The sequence below is a fragment of the Neolamprologus multifasciatus genome, chromosome 22, assembly GCF_963576455.1.
Source record: "Neolamprologus multifasciatus chromosome 22, fNeoMul1.2, whole genome shotgun sequence".
NCBI classification, from domain to species: domain Eukaryota; kingdom Metazoa; phylum Chordata; class Actinopteri; order Cichliformes; family Cichlidae; genus Neolamprologus; species Neolamprologus multifasciatus.
The window spans coordinates 543,157-567,463 of NC_140459.1; the positions used below are offsets into that span (position 1 = coordinate 543,157).

General features: G+C 50.1%; 1 protein-coding gene and 1 long non-coding RNA gene across 4 annotated transcripts in view; both read right to left on the reverse strand.

The window, feature by feature from the left end:
• Positions 1-24,307, reverse strand: part of LOC146492466 (uncharacterized) — a 364,885-nt gene that overhangs the window by 154,061 nt on the left and 186,517 nt on the right. The window lies entirely within an intron of this gene.
• LOC146492472 (glutamate receptor ionotropic, kainate 5-like) overlaps positions 680-24,307 on the reverse strand; it is a 193,198-nt gene continuing 169,570 nt past the window's right edge. For all 3 annotated transcript variants that reach the window (XM_085148519.1, XM_085148518.1, XM_085148520.1), the window contains 7 exons: positions 17,910-18,019; positions 16,546-16,719; positions 11,429-11,594; positions 9,095-9,320; positions 3,722-3,850; positions 2,750-2,871; positions 680-2,528 (listed from right to left, as the gene is read on the reverse strand). In XM_085148519.1, coding sequence (XP_085004645.1) covers positions 1,773-2,528; positions 2,750-2,871; positions 3,722-3,850; positions 9,095-9,320; positions 11,429-11,594; positions 16,546-16,719; positions 17,910-18,019 — 1,683 coding nt within the window. In that variant the 3' untranslated portion in view covers positions 680-1,772. The remainder of the gene's footprint in view (positions 2,529-2,749; positions 2,872-3,721; positions 3,851-9,094; positions 9,321-11,428; positions 11,595-16,545; positions 16,720-17,909; positions 18,020-24,307) is intronic.

The following is a 24,307-nucleotide window of genomic DNA, read 5'->3' on the forward strand; positions in this document are numbered from 1 at the left end:
TAGGAACAGGTCAGGATCACTTTAAATTCATCCTAACGATTATTTTTAAAGGACACAGAGCTGCGTTTGCTGCTTTTCACTCATGGGTGCAGTGCAAATAAATAAATGTCACATTAAGGAACGACTCGCTCCAACTTCCACATTCTTACCTGCTGATGTGAACACACCTGCCTCAGCTGTGGCTTTCCTTAATCTGCACTGCCCTCTGCTGGCTGCACTCTGTTACTGCAGCATCCCTGCAGGTGTCCTCATGAATGATTTAACAGTTTAACACGAACAATGTCAGAGGTGATTTCTGTCCCGTCACATGTGACGGGGCTCATTTTCGCTCACAGTCACTAACCTGCTGTCGTGGCAACGTCGCTGGATGTAAACGCTCTCTGCTGGGTTCTGGCTTTGATGGAGAACGTGCACACATAAAATAAAAATGCTGGACAAACTCAACCATCACCTGCGGCTCACGCTGCATCCGTGGCTGCTGTTACACTTGATGTGTGCGTCCACAGGACATTCCTAATCGGCGTTAAACTAATTCCCCATCCCTTGAGTTCTGAACGAACAGCTGATTACAAAAACATGGAATATTGGGAATCAAACAACAAAACAAACCCTGTGTGCTGCTCCGTGACCACCAGCCCAACCCCACCTTCACCTCCTCCACCCGGGGCACCTCAACGCACCTTTCAGTTTTTTATTTATTTATTCCAAACATGAGTCTATATATTGAACATCAGAGGGCGGCACCCCTCCTACAGTCACCCCACAAGTCAATATCAATAATAATAATAATGATAACAAGAGAATCAATAATGTCCTGCTGATCTGAGGGGAAACTGAAAACATCAGGAAACACACACACACACGCACACACACACACACGCGCACACACACACACACACACACACACACACTCTTTCTCTTCTGCTGCTGCTTCACTTCCTGCATGTCAACAAACTATAATTATATATTTTGTAATTGTAACTTTATATTCTCTTTTTTATAAAAAGGAAAAAAATGATAAAAATAAAATAAAATAAAATATAAATATAAAAATGTTGTTATGATGTTATAAAATACAAATAAAATGATTAAATGATAAAACAAACACAGATGTGTGTAACAACTGCAGCAGCTGTTCGTTCATTTCATAGTAAAAAAGGGAAAAAGTCAACAGGTTGTTTTTTTTGTACAGCAGGTCCAAATTATTCAGCGATGGAGCTCAGCGCCGCCGGCAGCTGACAGGTGACCTTTAGAAATGAGACAACTCGGCGATCAGATCGCTGTGACATCAGCTTCAGGATCGGGACGAGGAGGAGGAGAAGCTCCTCTGATTGGACAACAGGACAGGAAATACAATCACAAACTTAGTTTTTCTTCTTCTCCACTTTGTGTGAGTGTGTGTAGCGTTTCGTCTATACAAACACCTGGATCAGTATCAAACAGTCTGTCTGAGTCCTCGTTGCTCGGCATGGAGCGAGATGATTGGCTGAGGGCGGGTCGGCCTCAGACAGTCACTTCCTGTTTGTCTGTTTAATCCAAAAGGTAAAAAGTCCGTGAGTAGTCCTTCATCCTCAGAGCGGGTCAATCCGCTCACCGCCCGTAAAGGTTTGGTGCAGTCCACTGACGTGTCTTTGCTTTAATGGATGACCCCCACAAAGGGGTCAGAATGGTTTCCTCCTTTGACCCCTGCTGAAGAGCCAGTTTAGACCAATACAGCTTTGGGGTCAATGAGTAGTTTGTGACCTTTGACCCCACAGACAGCATCCTTAGGCTCAGTCGTGTCCGCTGAGTAAGTCTGTCGGTGGGTGTGTCGGGGTCTTGTTGGGGGGCAGCGGCCGGGGCGGGGGCACAGGTTTGTGTTTGTACCGCTGCGGGCTCGCCATGCCCCCGTCGCTGTCAGCTCTGTCCGTCGGCATCGGGGGAGGGGGCGGCGGAAGGCGGGGCAGCGACATGGAGCCGTGGTGATAATGGAGATGATGGTGAGCGCTGTGGCGGGGGTGAAGGCCTGTCATCGACACTGAGGGCGGGACCCGGGAGCAGGAGGAGGCGGAGGAGGATGAGGAGGGCGGAGGGGGCGGGGGTGGGGTAAGCGTGGCCGGTCGCAGGCTCTGGATCCGCCGGCACTCCTGGCAGATGCGTACGTGACTGCAGGCCTGCAGGAAGCTGCGCGGGGGGGCGGGCGGAGCCACTAGGGCTGACGCAGGAGGGAGGGTGGTGGTAGAGGTTTTGGTGCCCAGCGGGTCCTCCAGGAGCCTCTGTGGCCCCGGGCCCAGATCGGGGCATCCTCCCATCCCGACCCCTGCCAACCCGCCCGTCATTGGGCCGGCGCCACTGTACAGTTTCCCGTTGCTGAGACGCATCTCTCGAATCAGGCGGATGGGGCGGGGACCGGCCAGAGCCAGGCGTGATGGGTGACGTAGGACTCCGCCCCCAGTGCTGGTCAGGGGTCGGCGACGACGGGATCTAGAATTCTTCTTACAGGATACGGCATTACGGAACTCCGTCAGCATCTCCTGACAGACGGAAACCTGAGAGAGAGAGCAAAGGCACTCAGCTACACCCTTCACGCTCTGATGGAGGCTTCCCCTGAACCCCAGCTACACCCTTCACACTCTGATGGAGGCCCCCCCAAACCCCAGCTACACCCTTCACACTCTGATGGAGGCCCCCCCAAACCCCAGCTACACCCTTCACACTCTGATGGAGCCCCCCCCCCCAAACCCCAGTGTGTGTGTGTTTGATGGTGTACCTCGTCCGTCTCGGCGGTGCGGCGTGTCGACCACACAAACTCCATGATGGCCACGAAGACGGCAATGATGAGGCCGCAAATCAGAACCACGAAGATCCCGCCGATGTTCTCCATGCCGAGCCCTGAAACGCAGCGATGGACACATAACAGATCGATTCACCTACACCGGTCTACCAGCCTGAGGACTGTTTCCAAACACAGCGCGCTCTCCATCAGCAACAACAGGCCAGGCTTAAAACAACCGATATTTACATCGGCCATCCCACCGAGGCTCAGCGTCACCTGTTCAGGACCATGAGGACACTCACAGAAGCCTTCTCCTCTCCCTGTGAGACGAGATGCTCCTGACGCCTGTGTCAAACACACCATCAGTGTTACCCAAGTCTCGGACTCTTTCAGGCGTCTCTGTCAGGTCGTCACACTGCCAGCAGCACCTGTGTCAGCGCTAAAGCTGCAGCAGCACGTCTGCTGTTCTTCACGTGAAGAAACAGGTCGCAGTCAGACGAGCTGACGGTCGCCACGGAAAAACAAGTCCTTCAAATCCAGCCCGTGCTTCAGCCCTGAAACGAGCACGCTTCAAAAGACGAAGCTCAGCTGTTTGAGGTTTCAGGGCGATTACACACGTGTCAGCATCTTTAACACAAACTACGAGCCAGCACACGGACACACACACACGTGTGTATTTATATCCTTGTGGGGACATCTCATTGACATAATGCTTTCCCTAGCCGCTTACCCTGGCCATCAAAAATGAATGCCTAACCCTGACCCTTGACCTAAACCTAACCATAACGTAATTGTAACCCTGACACTAAAACTACATTTTGAGTGTGAAAAACGCCATCAAACCTGTTTGATGTGTCGTCATGGTAAGACTGACATGAGCGAGGAGCACGGTTGTGTCCTAGGCAGGAATCTTTCCATCAAACAGGAAATTATGTTTTTACGTTAAATGATTACGATGACACTGACCTTTGGCCCTGTGGTCCTCCTCTTTGGGGCACTGTCCTCCCTCCCACCAGCGTCTCTTCAGGATCTCCAGCCTGTTGCTCTCCTGCAGCTGCAGTATTCCCAGAGTGATCTCGTCTCGATACGGAGAGCCTGACGAGGAGCAGAAGTCATATTCAGCATCTAAAGACACACGTGAAACTACTCGACCTCGGCTAAATGACACTACACAAGCCTTACGATGTGTCCGCCGTCAATCTGAAAGGAGGTGGAAGAAAGGTAGGCTTCAGATATCCTATGACATTCTTTGTAGGAGCCGCTCTCTATACCAGAACTCTGTTAAGGCAGCTAAAGCAGCTTTGCTATCAGATATTACTGAGACTAACAGCCACAACCCCCGAATGTTATTCAACATTTTTAACTCCGTGATAAATTCCTGTCCTGGATCGTCGAGGTCGGCCTCTCAGGCTCTCTGTGAGCAATTTCTTAATCATTTTAGTGGAAAAGTTTTATTACTGAAGGCTTCTCACTCTCTCGTGTTGAATCCTGTTCTGGTTTTAGGGTGCATGTCCACCTTCTCTCACTTTGAGAACCCTCGGGCTCCATATTTGAAAAACACAATATTTCTTATCCACATTATCTTTTGTGACGTCCAGGTTAGACTATTGCAATTCTCTCTGCTGTGGTCTCCAATCCATCTCTATTTGAAAGCTGCAGCTCGTTCAAAATGCTGCGGCTCGCCTTCTTACTGGAGCTAGAAAATTTGCACCTATCACTCCAGCTCTTGTTGATTTACACTGGTTACCAAATATCGCATTGAGTTTAAAATTTTGCTACTCACTTTTAAAATCCTGAAGAATATTGCGCCCAGTTACTTCACTGACCTTCTCAAGCTGCACACTCCTTGTCGTACATTAAGATCACCAACCTAAGTTTAGACTGAAGACCAGAGGCGCCAGAGGCCCTTTGCTTCAGCTGCACCCAACCTTTGCAGCCTCCCTGCTTCTATTTGAGCCTCGGACTCTATCCAGTCCTTTAAATCAAGATTGAAATCATACTTATTTAACCTTTCCTGACCAGTTAACACCGTTTTTACACTTTTTATTAAATGTATTATTTTATCATTAATTTTACTGCAGTTTTTATCTTCGTAGATATTTCGTATTCACAATCTGACCTTCCCTCTGTATTGACGTTTGATGCCTACTTTATTTAACTCTTCTGTTCTATCAATGCCTCCAGTCTGTCTGTGCTAGTGGCCGATCTGTACTCTGTTACTGACTTATGTTGTTTCTCCGTATTACTGTGTAGCCTTCAGGATTTTGTGCTATATAAATAAAATTGTATTGTACTTCCGGACAGGAAGTAGTTTCCTTCAGATGCACTCCTGGACACAGCCTGTATGCCATCACAGACGTACAGTTCACTGCAGTTTTATTTATATAGCATCAAATCCTACCAACGGTCACCTCGGTGCTTTGAGGCACCACCCAGAAACAATCGGACGACCGCCAACAGGCGTGTTTGTGAGCAGACTCAGACTGAGCTCATCAATCTGATGCTGGATAAACGTGAGCTAAACCTTGGATCAAACCACCAACCCGAGACTGATCTAAGCCTCAGTCTGCCTGACACACACACCACCTGTGGCCCTGAGTCCACTTTCAGCTTCCAGGCGTGTGAGATGATCAGAAGATCCTGTGGATGGATGAAACCTTTTATGGGTTTATCTTGTTTATCGAATCAGGTTTGCATGACCACACAAGACGAGGTCATCGTTCTGCACCACTTTCAGCATCTGTGGATTACTTTTTCACGTCTGTGGGAACCAACCAGGCTGCACTCGGTGTCGCGGCTTTGAAGACGAGCTGCCGGCTGGTGTTCCTCTTTCAAAGGCAACGAGACAAATCCAGTGTTAGGTGGGCTGTGAATGAAAACAGAGGGCTGGTGCTAACGACGGAGCTCACCTGCTCACCTGTCATCAGGTAAATGTGCTGATGAGGAGGCGGCAGCGTGCTCTGCTGCTCTGTGGGGTTTTTAACATGTTCTCATAAACAGCGACACAACGACAACGCGAGCAGCTGCACCTTTTATACAAATCGCCGCTGCTGTCCGCAGTCTCGTTTCCACCGGAGCTCCAGATGTGTTGGAGGCAGCGGGCGGCGACACCGGAGCTCTGGACGGGAACCTGCTGCATGTAATCCTCTAATCTCTCCAGACTGCAGGTTGTTTACTGAACAGACTCACGTTCAATCCTCAGTAAAGATTTATTGACAGCTTGCAGGCTGACACTTATCAGCAGACACACACTAACTGAACCCTCCACACCGTCACTTCTGCTGTTTCTGCAGCCGTGGGTCAGCAGAGGTGGCTTTGATTGGCTTTAGGGACAATAGGCAAAGCATAGACTGTAAACACAAGATGGACACAGCCTCTCACTACTTTGTTTTTCAGCTCGGTGCTCTACGCATTTGCTCTGATCCTCCTGCAGTTCTTTTGCAGGTTGGTGAAGCTCTAAGCCCTCTCTGAGATACTCATTTTATACTGGATCATGTGATGGACCTGCTGTCAAATAACCTGATCAGCTGCTAATGTATTTGCTCTGTTCCTTATCGTGGTGACGGGGGAACCCGACCGAGCCCTGCAGCCACGCCGCCACAGCATTTTGCTCCTCTAGGGGCAAACAGCAGGGGCAAGGGGCAGATTCAATCCAAATCCACAGACTGTGGGTGTGGAGCTCACCAATCCGGTCACATTTAACTGTGTCATGGTTCATCTGACACTTTAAACCTGCCCTGAGGCAAGAGATTGTTTGTTTTCATCATCAAACAAAAGGCAATAATTTAATAACAACAATAAACGGCTGCACTGGCAGATGTTCATCTATTTTTAAACTACAGCAGCCCAGTTCTACAGCAGTGTAATTTCTGACCACTGGATGGCAGTAGAGGCTTCTGTATGCTAGTCAATCCACAGTAGAGTGTCAGCAGCACCCCGCCTAAACAAAATCCACTCAGAGACAGAACTGGGCTGTGTCCCAATTAAGAGACCGCATGCTTGAAGTACACATTTTGAGTGTGATTACGTCACCGCCACACGACGACAGCTGTCCCAATCCGAAGTGTACTTCAAATGCATACTCCAAATGCACCGTCGATTATGTTTTATTGATTTTTATTGTGTGTTCTCCCTGACTGGGGTTGTTTTAATTGCTTTTATATTTTTAACGTTTTTTGTATAATAAATTACATTTCAGTGATACAGTTTTTAATTCAGTCTATTCCCTCGGCTGCTCCACTGCTCCCCCCTTTTTATTTGGAGGGGTTCCTTCTTAGAATAACACCTGTGTTAAGGCCAGGAAGATCGTGAAGGACCTCAGCCATCCCAACAACAGACTGTTCTCTCTGTTGAGGTCAGGAAAGCGATTCTGCTCCCTGAAGACCAACACAGAGAGACTGAGGAGGAGCTTCTTCCTGCAGGCGATACGGTCTCTCAATCACACCACCACACAGCACTGACCCACACATATGGTTCTTACACACACACAGGACATTGTTTTTACTTCATCACTAAATCACTTTAAGCATATTTGCACTGCACAAGACACTAAATAATGTGGATTGCACAACACTGGACATTATATTCTTCAGATCCAGTTAATACTTGTACAGCTGCTGTTATTGTGTGTGTATATATATATATATATATATATATATATATATATATATATTTCTTCATACATTCTTATATATTTCTATACTGTGTATTTTGTTGTACAGTTATTTTATTTTCAACTTTAATTTATATATTTTATCTGATTCTTTCCCAGTTAAATTTACCCTTCATTCTAATTTGTGTTGTACAGTTATCTCATTTTTAACTTTAATTTTTATATTTTATTTTATTCCTTCCTAGTTAAATTTACCCTTTTTAATTTTCATATTTATTTCCTATCTTATTCATAGCCTTTTCTTTTTTTTCTTTAGGTCACGAGCAGTTGTCTAAGCATTTCACTGCATATCGTACTGTGTATGACTGTGTATGTAACAAATAAAATTTGAATTTGAAACGCATGAAACCTGGTGTGACGGCAGAAGCTGCAGATTAGATGAAACATTTGTTTTACAGACATCAATGGATGAGCAGCGCTGACATTTTCACTGCTTTACGAGGCGCCTTTATTATTCTGAGGATCTGATTTCAGCATGAAAAGTTCTTTAAAATGAAATACTTCACACACAGCGTGTTCACGACATTCATCCCTCTGGCAAGAGGAAGTGCCAAATCTTTCAAAGTAAAAGTATTTTGTTTTGGAGAGTTGTGCTGCAGAACTGAATGGTGTGATATGACCAGCAGGAGGCGCGCAGGGTCACGCAGTATGAGTAGTGTCTCCCTTACTCCACCCGCAGTGTAAGGGGGCGGGGACGTCGGCTCCAGTATGGGGCACTGGTCCAATCCCCGCCCGCCTCATACAAGTCTGCGATGGCCGAGGAGCTGAACAGTTAAACTGTGAGTCCATGTACAGCAGCAACAAACGAGCTCCAGTCATCCTCTCATTACTCCGTCACAGAGTGACTTTCATAAAGCGGCAGTGAGCGAGTCTCGCGGTGAAAGGTGATGGAGACAAAACTATGACACGCCCACTTTTTGGGTCTTTTACATTTGAAAGGTCCTGGCACGCCTTCCTGTTTGTTCTTCACTAAACTGCAGGCTGGCTTTTCTGGAAACATCCGTCCTCTTTGGACAAAACTCATCAAAGGGTTTGTTTCTCTCGCCCAAACCAATGATCAATGTTTAAAATTCACTATTAAATATTTAAATCATATCAGATATAATGTATATAATCTGTCCCATCCTCCTCCCCTCACCCTTAATCAATAGCAGATCAAAGGCCCTTTCCTTACTCCTGATTCTTTTCAGATCAGCTCGTCGCTGTGCTGCAAACTCTTTGTCAGCTGTTTGCCGTGTGTCGTTTTGACCGACAGCTCCTGTCATGCAGCCAATAGCCAAGCGGTCATGTGACTCGCTGAGGATTTTGTGTTTTGTTGAGGTGTCGGTGGTTGAGTTAAACTTTGAGGGAACGTAAAAATTAAACCAACTCCTGTGTTGTGATTCTCCTGCATTTAAAGGACGCCGCCACCTCGATGCTCATGTGTTAACAGGCCGACGAGTGACGGCGGCTCTCCTGAAAGCTGCTCGTGTCTTTTCTGTCACTGTCAACATCTGTTCCTCCTCCTCTCCATTAACTCTGCTAACTGTGCGTTAACCAGGATCACCTGAGCTGTCAGACCTCGCTAACAGCAGAACAGAGTGATCCCGAGTTATTTAACACCAGCACTCAGCAGCAGGGGGCAGTCTTGGCTTGTGGTACCCGGTTAGCCCCTCCCCCCTCCTCACCCAGAGGCATGCCGATGCCGTATCCTTTGGTGTCCAGCAGTCCTCCGATCTGCGTGAGGTTGCAGTTGAGGCTGCGGTAGTACTCGTTCATGGTGCTCTCCATCAGAAAGGCGTACTTGGAGTTGAGGACGCGGGCGATGCCCTCCTCTGTGCTCTTCACGAACACGCTGGGCTGCTTGGAGTACATGTAGTTCCACATCCGCTGGTACGTCTGGTACCGCGAGTTCTGCAGCAAGAGAAGGTGAAAGGACAATTGTAGTGTCTGAACATGTTCTATGGTCTGTTTTTGTACCACATGATGTGCACTTGCAGCATAAGTAAGTTTTTATTTGATTAAATGCACTTCCTGTCTCACTAAGAGCAGTCTGGCTCGAGTCCACTGGCCCCTGCTGAGGACATAAATCTTTAAAAACACCTTAAAATATATATTTCACTTCTTTAAAAGGATCGATAGTTTCCTCAAACAGCTGGTGTTTGGTGCACTGCTGAGGGTCTGAGAGCTACGCCTGATACCATCAGTGAAACACATCTGCACTTCTTCTAATGGCCACTTGAGGCAGCCTCCGACAGTGCGTCCATGCCCATAAACACCCACGTCAATGTTTCTGAGTGCACGGGAGAAATAAACCAACACCTACTGAAAAAATACAAGACTAAAAGTTTGCATGGTTAGGGGCGTGGCCTCTGTGACTGACAGGTGGCTGTAGCCGTGGGAGCATTTTTAATTATCAATCATCTGGTCGTGTTATTACTGGTTACATCTTTCCAGAGATCAATCATCTGGATGGATTCATGTCTCCTCCCGGTCGTTACTTCCAGTATTTAAGCTTTTTGTGATTCTGAAAATTCTCATGTGAAACTGCTGCTGGTCTGTCTGCAAATGGATTTACTTCACATACAGGGCAGCACTCATCCATTATTTTGCTCATCTTTAATAATTTACTCTACTATATATAATAGAGTTTCAAAGAACACCCAACGTACACGTTTGGAGGCTCTTTAAAGTGTGCAGATCTCATGAACTCATATTTTATTGAGAACAAAACAGAATAAAAAAATGAAGCATGTCAATAAAAACCTGAGTTCATTTTGAATGTGATGCCATCAACACGTCTCTAAAAGTTGGACAGGTCCATGTTTCCATGCGCATCATTAACATCAGTGTGTAAACTGGTTTCTCCATCGTGGCCACACTTCTTCTCTGGGTGATGCAGCTTTAACCTGCAGTGTTCCTGAGCCCGTGCACTGACTCTTTAATGCAGCGCTGCTGCTGTAAAGGCTCACCTGTCAGCACATTCACTTCACCAAATGCACCTTGTTTCTTTTCCTCACCTGTGATTGGGTGTGGTGCTTGCCCTTAATTGCACTCACCTACCCCTCACTCTTTCTTCACTCCCACACGGGGCGGCAGCTGAGGTGAGTATCTCTTTGAGTCTCCTGAGTTCATGCATCATTTTGAGTTACTTAAATCATACTTTGTCCTTTTTAGAGATAGCAGTCCATGTGTGTCTTTCCTTTACCCGTTATCCAATAAAAAGACAAAACCTGCAAATGATTGATGACTGCTTATTCTCATTCTAATTGGATGAGCCCATGATGATGACTACTTAAACCCTGAACCTTCCTTCCTCCAAAACAGCTGCTGAAGGTCGCAGTTATCGGCCTCGTCCCTGCGTGCTGATGACATCATGTGGATGATGACATGTTCACAGTGAGGAACATGATTCTGTTTGTGCATGCAGTTTCTGAATTTTCCAACCTTCTGCCACCAAATCCAACATGAGCTCATGTTTTGTCACGATGTGATCTTCACAGTTCAGAACGAAACTAAATTTCCATCATGTTGTTAAAGCAGAGGTGGACACAGTTGGCATAGACACGTTTAGATTGTAGTGAAACATCTTTTCTGTGAGCACTCAGGACATCACAGCACCTCAGGCTGCTTTACAGCATCCTCCATTTGTGACTTTCTTCACCTTCAACCAGCTGCACCCTCCTGTTGGGCGTCTTGCTAACGTCTGTGGGAGTTTGGAGCGTGTGCTGTCCTACAGACTTGCCTGAACAATCAGCCTGCATCAGCAGAAAGCTGCGGTTTTAAAAGCTGCCTGACTCTGAGAAACACTTGTTATCAATGCTGCCGTTGCTGTTTGGACAAACTAATGTCAGGATTCTCCTGCAGGTGTAAAACATGATTCTTGCCATTTATCTCCATTCGCATCTGTTCACCGATGCTGCACCCCAGGCTGGACTGCAGCGCACTGTCATGCAGTGAGATTAACAGGAAGTAGACTCCCTGAGACCGTATGGGATGGCTGGATTAAAAAATAATCTCACCATGAAGAAGGTCATGGTGGAGCCTCCGTGGATGGTGCCGTACTGGATGTTGGTCTGGTCCGCCAGATCGTCCGGAGACTCGATGGGCACCTCCATCCTCTGCACCGTGAGAAATGCTGCCAGGTTGGCCGTGTAGGACGAGATGATGATGAGGGTGAAAGCCCACCTGAGGGAGGAGAGACGAAGACCTTTATGTTTTTTCCCTGCAGCACTCTCCCCCCTCGCCTATCTTCATTAAGAGCTGAGAGAGGAAAACGCAGCAGAGAGACAGATGGAGGGCACTGCAGGAAACGTCAGGAGTTTTAGGTAAAAATCATCAACCTAAACATGAACTCGAGCTGCAGCAGAGACGAGCAGGACGCCTCTGCTGCAGAGGAAATGAGGCGGAAGTGATGAGCAAGGGAATTAGGGCGGAGGAAGAATTAAAGAGGAGGACGGATGAAGCAGAGCAGAAACGAAATGAAAAGCAGTCCAGCAAATACAGGAAACAGACTCGGGGCTCTGGTGATTGGCTCGAGGTCGTGATTACTCCTAATGTGCTGTGTTTGCACAGAGAGCTGCGGGAAGTGGAAGACACTCTGTGGTGTCAGCGGAGACGAGACCCACGACTGCGACGGAGCTCGTTTGCATTTACAAAAAAAGAAAACACACAAAGAGATGAGCTGAGTTTCAGGGGAAACGTCAGAGCTACGCCGCCAACTCTGTGTTGGTCACCGCACATCAGCAAGGCAGCTCCCCGAGCATGCTGGGTAAAAGGACCATGGCTTCATAAAGGTTTGAGGTTATATGAACTGAGTCAGACAGAAGAGTTCAGCCCAGCGAAGAGCGAGGAGCTGCATGTGCGCTTCAGCGTTTGCAGCAGAACGCTGTGATGGGTGAGCAGCACGAGCTGCAGGAAATGACACCGCGTCCTGAGGAATCTGAGATTATTAGACGCTGCGAGAGGGAAACTAAAAACGTGATCACGTTTAAGCTAACCTCCCTCTGACGGCCTCTTTGCTTCCACTCTGACTGAATATGCAGCGTGAACAGCGCAGCGAGCCACTCGTGAGTCTTTCTAAGTGCCAGACGAGGCTGAGAGCTGTCAGAGGAAAGATGGCCTCTCCAGTCCCTCCAGTATCACTCCACCATCTGTCTGACTGCAGCTACTGGGACTGAGGGAGAGTCGGGGGGGGAGGGGAGTACTGACACACTTTGGTCAAAGTACAGATGCAGCAGTGCAGAAATACTCACAGAAAAAAACACAACACAAAATGTTTCTGGCAAAGTAACGACACACGTTTTGTGTTTTGTAGTCAGACGGTTACAGGTTGCTTTATTCTGACAAGCTGCACCTCCATCAGCACCACCTACACCTCACTGTACATATGACTGCTACACTTACAGCTAAAACATATGATCTCACTGAGAAGATGAAGCAATGATTTCATTATCCTGATAACGAGACCACGAGAATCTGTGCAGGTTTGGTTCTCTCTGCACAGAAGAGAGAACCAAACCTGAAGCTAAACCACAGCGAAGAATCCTCCACCCCAACCTCCACCCTACACCAACACTTACTCTTATTTAATGTGAGCTCAGAGCTTTACAAAGGAATCAGGAATGTTAGTTAGTTAGGTGAGGGCGAGTCAGAGAGAGAGGGGGGTGAGGGCGAGTCAGAGAGAGAGGGAGAGGGAGTGAGGGCGAGTCAGAGAGAGAGGGGGGTGAGGGCGAGTCAGAGAGAGAGGGGGGGTGAGGGCGAGTCAGAGAGAGAGGGGGGGTGAGGGCGAGTCAGAGAGAGAGGGGGGGTGAGGGCGAGTCAGAGAGAGAGAGAGGGGGGGTGAGGGCGAGTAAGAGAGAGGGAGAGGGGGTGAGGGCGAGTCAGAGAGAGAGAGGGGGTGAGGGCGAGTCAGAGAGAGAGGGGGGTGAGGGCGAGTCAGAGAGAGAGAGAGAGGGTGAGGGCGAGTCAGAGAGAGAGAGAGAGGGTGAGGGCGAGTCAGAGAGAGAGGGGGTGAGGACGAGTCAGAGAGAGAGAGGGTGAGGGCGAGTCAGAGAGAGAGGGGTGAGGGCGAGTCAGAGAGAGAGGGGGTGAGGACGAGTCAGAGAGAGAGAGAGAGGGTGAGGGCGAGTCAGAGAGAGAGGGGGTGAGGGCGAGTCAGAGAGAGAGGGGGGTGAGGGCGAGTCAGAGAGAGAGGGGGGTGAGGGCGAGTCAGAGAGAGAGGGGGGTGAGGACGAGTCAGAGAGAGAGGGTGAGGGCGAGTCAGAGAGAGAGGGAGGGGGTGAGGGCGAGTCAGAGAGAGGGAGAGGGGGTGAGGGCGAGTCAGAGAGAGAGGGGGGGTGAGGGCGAGTCAGAGAGAGAGGGGGGGTGAGGGCGAGTCAGAGAGAGGGAGAGGGGGTGAGGGCGAGGGAGAGGGGGTGGGGGCGAGGGAGAGGGGGTGAGGGCGAGTCAGAGAGAGAGGGGGGGTGAGGGCGAGTCAGAGAGGGAGAGGGGGTGAGGGCGAGTCAGAGAGAGAGGGGGGTGAGGGCGAGTCAGAGAGAGAGGGAGAGGGAGTGAGGGCGAGTCAGAGAGAGAGGGGGGTGAGGGCGAGTCAGAGAGAGGGGGGGTGAGGGCGAGTCAGAGAGAGAGGGGGGTGAGGGCGAGTCAGAGAGAGAGGGGGGGTGAGGGCGAGTCAGAGAGAGAGAGGGGGGGGGTGAGGGCGAGTCAGAGAGAGAGGGGGGGTGAGGGCGAGTCAGAGAGAGAGAGAGGGGGTGAGGGCGAGTCAGAGAGAGAGGGGGGTGAGGGCGAGTCAGAGAGAGAGAGAGAGGGTGAGGGCGAGTCAGAGAGAGAGGGGGGTGAGGGCGAGTCAGAGAGAGAGAGAGAGGGTGAGGGCGAGTCAGAGAGAGAGGGGGGTGAGGGCGAGTCAGAGAGAGAGGGGGTGAGGACGAGTCAGAGAGAGAGAGAGAGGGTGAGGGCGAGTCAGAGAGAGAGGGGGTGAGGACGAGTCAGAGAGAGAGAGGGTGAGGGCGAGTCAGAGAGAGAGGGGTGAGGGCGAGTCAGAGAGAGAGGGGGTGAGGACGAGTCAGAGAGAGAGAGAGAGGGTGAGGGCGAGTCAGAGAGAGAGGGGGTGAGGGCGAGTCAGAGAGAGAGGGGGGTGAGGGCGAGTCAGAGAGAGAGGGGGGTGAGGACGAGTCAGAGAGAGAGGGTGAGGGCGAGTCAGAGAGAGAGGGAGGGGGTGAGGGCGAGTCAGAGAGAGGGAGAGGGGGTGAGGGCGAGTCAGAGAGAGAGGGGGGGTGAGGGCGAGTCAGAGAGAGGGAGAGGGGGTGAGGGCGAGGGAGAGGGGGTGAGGGCGAGTCAGAGAGAGAGGGGGGGTGAGGGCGAGTCAGAGAGGGAGAGGGGGTGAGGGCGAGTCAGAGAGAGAGGGGGGGTGAGGGCGAGTCAGAGAGAGGGAGAGGGGGTGAGGGCGAGTCAGAGAGAGAGGGGGGGTGAGGGCGAGTCAGAGAGAGGGAGAGGGGGTGAGGGCGAGTCAGAGAGAGAGGGGGGGTGAGGGCGAGTCAGAGAGAGGGAGAGGGGGTGAGGGCGAGTCAGAGAGAGAGGGGGGGTGAGGGCGAGTCAGAGAGAGGGAGAGGGGGTGAGGGCGAGTCAGAGAGAGAGGGGGGGTGAGGGCGAGTCAGAGAGAGAGAGGGGGTGAGGGCGAGTCAGAGAGAGGGAGAGGGGGTGAGGGCGAGTCAGAGAGAGAGGGGGGGTGAGGGCGAGTCAGAGAGAGGGAGAGGGGGTGAGGGCGAGTCAGAGAGAGAGGGGGGGTGAGGGCGAGTCAGAGAGAGGGAGAGGGGGTGAGGGCGAGTCAGAGAGAGAGGGGGGGTGAGGGCGAGTCAGAGAGAGAGGGTGAGGGCGAGTCAGAGAGAGAGGGGGGTGAGGGCGAGTCAGAGAGAGAGGGAGGGGGTGAGGGCGAGTCAGAGAGAGAGGGAGGGGGTGAGGGCGAGTCAGAGAGAGAGGGAGGGGGTGAGGGCGAGTCAGAGAGAGGGAGAGGGGGGGTGAGGGCGAGTCAGAGAGAGGGGGGGGTGAGGGCGAGTCAGAGAGAGAGGGGGGGTGAGGGCGAGTCAGAGAGAGAGGGGGGGTGAGGGCGAGTCAGAGAGAGGGAGAGGGGGTGAGGGCGAGTCAGAGAGAGAGGGGGGTGAGGGCGAGTCAGAGAGAGAGAGAGGGTGAGGGCGAGTCAGAGAGAGAGGGGGGGTGAGGGCGAGTCAGAGAGAGAGGGGGGGTGAGGGCGAGTCAGAGAGAGAGGGGGGGGTGAGGGCGAGTCAGAGAGAGAGGGGGTGAGGGCGAGTCAGAGAGAGGGGGATGAGGGTGAGTCAGAGGGGGTGGGGGTGAAGGGCAGAGGGGTGGGAGGAAACAGGAAGAGAGACAGACATCATCGCTTCACCATCTGTTCAGCCTCAGCTAATGTACCCGAGGAGGGAGGGAGCGGGGAGCAGGGAGGGAGCAGGGAGGGAGCGGTGGGGGGTAGGGAGCGGGGGGATGCTGGATGTACAAACAGACGCTCAGATGGTTAACGTTGACTCCAGCAGGACTCAGGGCTGTGACACAGAGCGACCACCGTCACTGATTATTGTTTAAAGCAGCCACACGTGTCCAACTGCAGCCTCGAGGCGTCCTGCAGGTTTCAGACGTGTCCTCGACCCCACACAGACTCAAACTGCTGAACCACCTCCACATGAAGTTCTCCACAGGCCTGGTAACTCATCCTTTGATCTAAAACCTGCAGGCCCTCGAGGTCTGGAGTTGCCCACCCCTGAATGCAGCGCTCACCTCACTGTGTCTCTGTGACATCCATCCACCCCGACCTCCGCCCTACACCCACCCTGGTTTACAGCAGCACACGGGGGTGAAGTTTCATATAAACATGTTTGGGGGCACTTCCTGAATCGACCACAGCTGGACCAGAGGAGGCAAAACGTGCTAACATGACTGCAGCCCTGATCACGGGCTGCGGTGGTGATTTCTCTGAGCGTGACACCGCGTGACGCTCAGAAACGGTCGTCCTCGCTGTCCTCCATTATTTATAAATGACCTTGTAATGTTAATGACCTTGTGTTTCACGTGACCGTCTGAAGATGTTCGTGCACATTTGGAAAGCTTGACTGAAACATAAGCTGGTACCAACCAGACTCCGCTGACGCAGCGCGTGGACAGCGCCCGCGGCATGATCTCGGAGCCCTGCTGCATGAAGCCGCCCACTGGGAACCACAGGCTGTTCCCCAGCGTGTACTGGTTCTCCAGGATGTCCCGCCGCTCCCGCAAACACGGGTGAGGGTTGTACCATTCGTAGGGACTGAGCCTGGGGAGAGAGGACAACACATTAAAGCCCAGAGTAGCTTTAACCACGCGGCTAACATTTCACGGTCAGTCGCCTGCACTTATGGAGCTCTTAAACCTCGCAGCGGGACGGCTCTGCTCCATCAAAGCGATGCGGTGAGAAAAAAGAAAAAAGGCGAGAGAGACGAACGCCACGCTCGACACCTGAAAGGACGTGATGACTGTGTTTAGACGCTCAGCTGGAGCGCACGACTGTTGCGTGGAGTCATTCTGGCATTTGTGCACACAGTGAAATTACAGAGCGAGGAGAGGAACAGGAGATGAATTTCAAGTGACAGGAAAACCAGCAGGTTATTTTGTCTCCTTACAAACTTCTTCCTGCTCACGTCTCCTTGTTTAAAGGCGATCCACAGGAAGTGTGAACGCCGTCAGACGAGCACACAATGGCACACCTTCTGGTTCCATTACATCATATTTTTACTCTGTCGATCTTCCAGCAGAAATGGGACACCCTCCGGTTACGCCGGGTTGGTCACTTCCACGCTTCCTGCTGCGTGACGCGGCTTTGACTCGCCTCTCACCTGCACAAGGTGAGGCGAAGACTGTAAATCAGCCCGGGCAGAAATAATGACACCAGACACTTCATTAGGTACACCTAACCTGTCCTGTTAGACCCCTTTTTCCTGATTTTGGTCCATGCTGACATGACATCATCATGACATCATCACACATTCCTCCAGAGCTGCTCTGCTGGACTGAGATCAGAAACCAGAGATGATCTGAGGTCATCGTCACCGTGTCTACCTGCATGAACGCCCTGAGCGCTGCCACGTGATTGGCTGATTGAACATTTGTGTTACGGAGCAGATGAAGAGGCGTGCCCCTCCCATTCTCTGCTCACATATTACAGTTAAACACAGATTAAAGCTGTTCTCCTCATGCTTTTACTCTGAAGTGCAGCTCCTTATGATGTCATCACTAAGCAGACGATGACATCATCAAATCATGACTTTATGATAAAATGACTTTTACGTGTGCTGTGACTGAATGCTCAAACAGAGCTGAGCGTCTGAAGCTGTGGCTGTAAATAAAGTTTTGATACAAAGTCCTGGATGGCGTGCAGAGCGCGTCAGCGATGTATGGCCCATCTTAGGAAACTGTTCCTGAAACGCAGACACATGCTGGACGCTGACGCAGAGACAGGTGTCTTACCTGGCTGCGAGGAAGAGGACGCAGCTGACGGCGAGGTAAGCCAAAAGCATGAAGAGCCAGACAGCCGGGGAGAAAGGGTCCAGGAAGGAGAAGTAGCCCGGCTTACGACCCTGAAACACACACACAGATCACATGACCACGGCATTCCTGATTCCTGCTCTCGTGCTTCATCTACAGTCTGTAAAGGGTAGGATACAGCTTCCTGCCGTGGACGGCGACGGCGATTTGTGATAATGACCGTCTGCCAATCACAGCACACTCTGCAACACTGACAGCTGTGCATGTTGGAAAACGGCGCTCCTGGAACAAAAAGCGCTCGTTCACTTTGAACCTGCAATTCCAACAACACAACAAAGGCAACACAAAATTACACTGACGAGCTTTTCAAGCGCTAACGAGCGTCAGCCAGCATTCCCTGATGGGACGCCTCCCGTCGGCCCGCTTCATCACATGGCCTGCTGTCTGCGATGCCTCCATCACCCCCATCTGCTGGAGAAAGGATTTGGCAGTGAGGGGAGCAGGAACTCCCAGATTGGACTCAATTAAAGCAGATGACTGGAGCTGTAACAGAGGCAGTCTATTCAGGCTCTGATTCGTCCATTCTGGCTCATTTCAGCTCATGAGGCTGGCAGAGCGCTGAAATGATCATGTGATGTGGCGCAGACTCAATCAAATGTCCCGGGCAGAAGAGCAGGGGACAGCATCCAGCATCCCGACTCAGGCGACTGAAAGAAAATGTTCCTACGGGAGCTGGTTTTGGAATACAGCGTAGCTCTGGTTGGTTGGACAATAAGAAGAATCCCGTCTTACTTATTCAGCACAGAGTCGAGGAGGGTGGAGCCTAATCCAACACACAGGGGGGCGAGGGGCAGAGAACACCTGGACAGGTCACAGGGCTAACACAGGCAGGCAGCTAATTAGGCTAACCCCACTGTGGGAGCAAGCCCGAGTACCCGGATTCAAACCCATCATGTTCTCGATGTGAGGACACAGTGCCGGCCCCGCGCTATCCATCGATATGCAGCGGTCGCTCGTTTATCGCGGGAGTTATGTTCTAAAAATAACCTGCGATAGGTGAAACCCATGAAGTAGCAACCTTTATTTTTCACAGCTATTATTTTAAGGCTGTAAAACCCGTCAGGACATGCTTTATATGCTCAGACAGGCATGGACGTTTTCACTTTTCTCTCTTGTTTAAACTCTCAAAGTTCAAACTTTTGTAGAAACATAAGTCCAGTATTATAGGATGAAACCAAACATTGTTGCGTTTCTTTGGGAGGAAACTTGTCACACTGCTGGGGTCTAAGATTGATGTAAATGTGACAAGCTGAACGCACTCTGTACTGTACAGGAGACACGGCATGAGATTGATTGACAATGGTCTACAGCCAATCAGGACGCAGAACACAATGTGCTGTAAAAAAAGTTGCACAAAAAAAATCTGCGAACCAGCGAAGCCGTTACAGTGAGGGACCACTCTCATCGATAAGAAGACCCGTGGTGGAAATAAGTTTGGAACGTGTAGACGTGCAAACAGCTGCTGCCACCATGCAGGTGTGCTCTCGTGACGGCGACCTGGCCGTTACCATGTCTACGATCCACCTACACCAGGGGTCGGCGACCTTTTTGATGATGAGTGCATGTAAAGTTTCCTCAGAAGTCAATGTGCCGTATGATTGCATTAGCAATAAATGCAATAACGCTCTATATTAACAGTTACACACTCATATGTGTTCGCAGATGTTGGCAGCTGTCAGCGAATAGTAATCACTTTTTATCCATAACAGCAAATGAAGTGTACAACAGAAAATACAAATGCTCTTTATGGTCTCCTCACAACAATGTAAACAGACGCTGTTGTGACAGTGATGTACAGTCTTGTTGGTATGTGTATGATTTCTATACATCTTACGTCAGATAAAAACTTTGGTTGTAAGATTTAGAAAATTATTTATTAAAAGTGAGACATGACAATAAGAAAGAAAAGTATTTCTTTGTGCCCCCCTCTCCCTGTTAATGCCCTACCTGCCCCCCTGGCAACACTTTGCTAGACCCGCCCCTGCACAGTTACCAGCTGTCAGCTGCTTAGAAAAGGATCCTGGTGTTATTTGTCTCTCAGAAACAGTTCATAACTTCAACTCATCCATGTCACCTAAAAGGTAAACCTGTTTCTCCATCAGCTGTTCAGCTCTGATGATTCAGTAAGGACATCTCCTGGTTTCATCTTCATGTTTCCCTCTCACCACATATCCAAACCATCATGACCAGCAGCTTTACAGCTGTGGCTCCAGCAAACATCAGCTGATACTAGAAAGTAATATTAAATACATTATAACAACAGCTGATCAAACGTGCTGCTGTTGTTTAGCGCGACATCCGCTGGTTTCCTCTTTGTGGCGCAAAGTGATAAACAAACAAGAGAGAAAAGCCGATCAGCTGAACATTGATCAGTTTCAAGATTGAAGGAGCAACAGGAGAGAGAGGGGGAGAGAATGAGAGAAGAAGAGGCAGCTGACAGCAAAGACAGAATAACTCCAGTTTTCTGTGTTTTTCATTCTAGCTGAAGTCCGGGACAAACTGTTTTTTTTTCACCTCAACACGAAACGCGTAATATTTTCTCTGAATACGAGACGACTCCGTCTTTTTACGGGACGGTTGGCAACTCTACTAACTCACCTTATGAACAAAATAAAGTTCACTATCAGTAACATCATAGCACCACCCAGCTGTATAGAAACTCCGTCATGCTAGCTAGTAGCAGTACGAGTTACTGTAACTGACTGTAAAAAGTCAGCACAACGAAAATAAACTAAACTTGGTTTATATCTGACCCAGATAGACTGCAGCTCATAACTTCTTACCTGAAGCTCAGTTCACCTGACACTCAGATCGGTGTTGTGCCAAAAACTGATTTCCAATGTTTCTGTGTATTTTTTATCTGTAATATCTTTACTTATGTTGGTAAATAGACTTCGGTGAACAGGGTTTACAAAGGGGTTATATATAGAGAATTAAAAAATTATCTGTTTTTCAAGTTTACAGCTCTGTGTTATTGTACTGACATAACCAACCGCTCCTTTATCACCACTTAAAATATTTTTACAGAACTATTATAATATTTGCTGCCAGTTCTTCTGTCCTGTTGGTCAGCTCACTCTGACAAAACACATGTTTGATGTTAATGAGATTTTTTAACTGCATAAATAAAGGTTATATTAAAGTTACTGCCAAAAACTGATTGTGGCTTCTAGCTTGTTACACGAATGTTGTTTGTGGCTCCAGATGACTTTATGTCATCCATGAGGGAAGCATTTCACATATGTTTCATATATTATAGCCCAACAAGTTACTTATAGCAGTTTAAATACGAGCAATCACTTTTTGGCACAACACCGGTGCCCGCCTCGGGTCTCTGCTCCTTCCTGCCTCCCCTTTCTCTCATCCACCTGTTGCCTCTGTGGAAACTCCACCACAGCCACCACCAAACATTTTTACACATCTGCCAGCATCTGGCCAACCCGCCACCTCTCATTGTTCATGCCGTTACAAAGAACAAAATAACAAACAAAAATCATCGACCCACAAAAACAAGAAATCACATCGGCCAGTCCAGCTATGGTCGTGCCATCAGTTAACCCGTCGCGTGCCAGCTGTGGAGCGCGTGCCCAGGGTCGCCGACCCCTGACCTACACAGTCACAGCGCTAGCTAGCATTAGCAAATCTGCCCCCTGTTGGCTCTGAAAATCGAGATGCTTCAAAAGCGAGTCAAGCTTATGCAGGAACACAGGAAGCCACGGTGCAAATCACCACATGCACAAATAAAAGAAATCTAACCTCTGACCCTGAAATGTGAGTGACAGGAACTTTAGCCTGTGCTAAACCTGGCAGAGACCCTGCACGAGGAGGACATGAGACCATCCAGACTGAGGAGAGTCTAACTTTAAGCTTGTTGTCGTGCTGTATTTCCACTCGTCTTGTTTTACAGGTGTCTGTATTTAGAGCCGCGTGCCGCTAGCAGCTCTCATACTAACGACGGCACTTCCTCTCCTCGCAATCAGCCGGCGTCTCCTCCGCGACGGCGTCACACGCAGTGAAACGCCGTGGCTCAGATTCAGCGAGCAGCGCAGTGACAATATATCGAGCAGCAGCAGACATACATTTGCAGCGTTCAGCGCTGGGGGGGAAGAGCAGGGGTAAACACGATGGCTCTTCTTCTCTAATGTGTGCACAAGTCAACAGCTTGAGCAATTAAACAGATTACCATCTTCAAGTGTGCTCGCGAGCTATTTACACGCACGCGGCCATGAGTGTGTGTGTGTGTGTACAAAGCACATAAAGCTTTGACGCCTGCAGACACGATTGGATTGTGTGTTCAGTTGCTTCGGGACTTCTGAGATTTAATTCCTGTTGGCTTGTGTGGGTTTGCACACTCACATCGCGCACTGATGTTGTAGACAGTCGGCTAAACATCGCCTGTTACGCTGTTGAAGAAATCGCTGTAAACTCAAACGCCACCACAAGGGAACAGCGAAGGGAACAAAGGAGCCCGAACAAAGCAAACAAGGATACAAAATCCAGCACAATCAAAACTAAGATCAGTGAACTCAAAGAGGAAACAAAGAGAGGAAGACGCAGCTGCAAGATTCAGATCTCAGCAGCAGGATCTCTGCTCTGTGACGACTGAATATGTTCGTCCAATCAAACAGCACCAACATGACCAGGCAGCGTTTCAGGGAACGCCCCCTCAGCTCAATAAACCAGACTGTGTGTAGCGCGGCCTGTTAGCTGATCTCTCAGCGCCGCTGCACTCCATAACAGACGCCTGGTGTTAGCGGGATAAATTCACGGCGCCTCGGTTCACATTCTCCACTCCACACTGCAGTGGGAGGGCGGAGTTCCCCTCCCGATCGAGGCGATGGATCTGCTCGTCAGCCCGGCGCTGTGAGAGCGTAAATCACGCCTGCGGGCCGTGAGCACAAATGTGCTCTCGGTCAACTTAATCCTTAAATAAACACTTAAGAAGCGCGAGCTCGGCCTCGCCGCGCACACATTAAACAGCTGACTGATCGTAGAGTCGATACGCCGAGGCTCTCGCAGCGGACCGGGTCAAACATGGAGGACAGATGGTGGAGGCGAATGCTAATGAGCCGCGGAGGTACAGCGTCTGAGGGCACGAGGAGGATTTCATGATAATGACGAATAATGTTTGACAGTTCTCACACTCGAGCTGCTCACGCAGGCCCGACTGCTGCCGCTGTGCCTCTGAGCCATGCATGCTTTGCGCATCGGCGTGCTTCATGTGCACTGGTGCATGCCACAAAGCTGATGCACAGGAAGACAGGCCGCTAAAAACATGGCTGACTGAAACACACCTGAACACGCTCGGACGCTTCGTTGCAGAGCTGAGACGATCGAAAACGTGGTTTCCAGAGTTCAACAGCAGCACATCATCACGTGTCCGAAACACTTCTGTGTGCTGAGCGTGGACGCTGTGACCAATCAACACTTGGCTGCGTCTCGCTGCTACATCGGTCATGAAACAGGAAACATGGCCCTCGCTCCGCCTCCTACACAATCCTCAGAGAATAATAATTAATAATCGTCCCTGAAAGCGTCCTAACCCCTGAGCCTGAGGTTCACCCACAAATCTACAACCTGAGATGTTTCTGTCAGACTCACAGGAAGTGAAGGCGCTGCTTTAGATTCCAGTCAGGGAAGCAGAGCCACCGATCCTCCCTCAGAGGCTGAAAAACTCATATTTCTCAAGCAGCAGCTGGCGTCACCTTCTCCCCCAAACTGAATCACAGGAGGAGAAACATGCCCTCCATCTGTGTCCCCGGCTTTTATCTGCTCTCCCAGCTCTTCCTCTTCCTGCGCGATCTCTCGGGTCGCAGGAATATTTGCAGTCGCTCGGCCCCAAACTCACAGTTTGACTGAGTGACCCGAGCCTTCGCCGCCTCCAGCCTCGCTGCCGTGTCTGAATCCATCCAATCATCAGGCGGACGGAGCCGGGGCGAGACAGGAAGTGTCAACAGGTGCAAACGCTCGGCTGTTCAATTTGTAAAAGTTTGTGCGAGTCCACAGACGGCGCCTGGAAATAAACGGACCTTTAACATCGTCTAAAAAACTCTTTGGACGAACGCAAACCGCCCGCGGCGCTTTGACGGCGCCTCCATTAATATTCACCTGATGGATCTGAGCACGCACGCGTCCCTGAACGGTCAGCTGTTATTTCATCTGAACCTCCAGGGCCTGCACACGTTAAACTGGAGCTATGACCTCATTTACATCCTGGCGTCGGTGATGTGATGATGTCCTGTGTGCACCAGCTCGCTGTGTTTCCACCTGCTGCAGGTACAGGAGGGGTAACCAATCCAAGCTCTCGGTTCAAGCTCAGC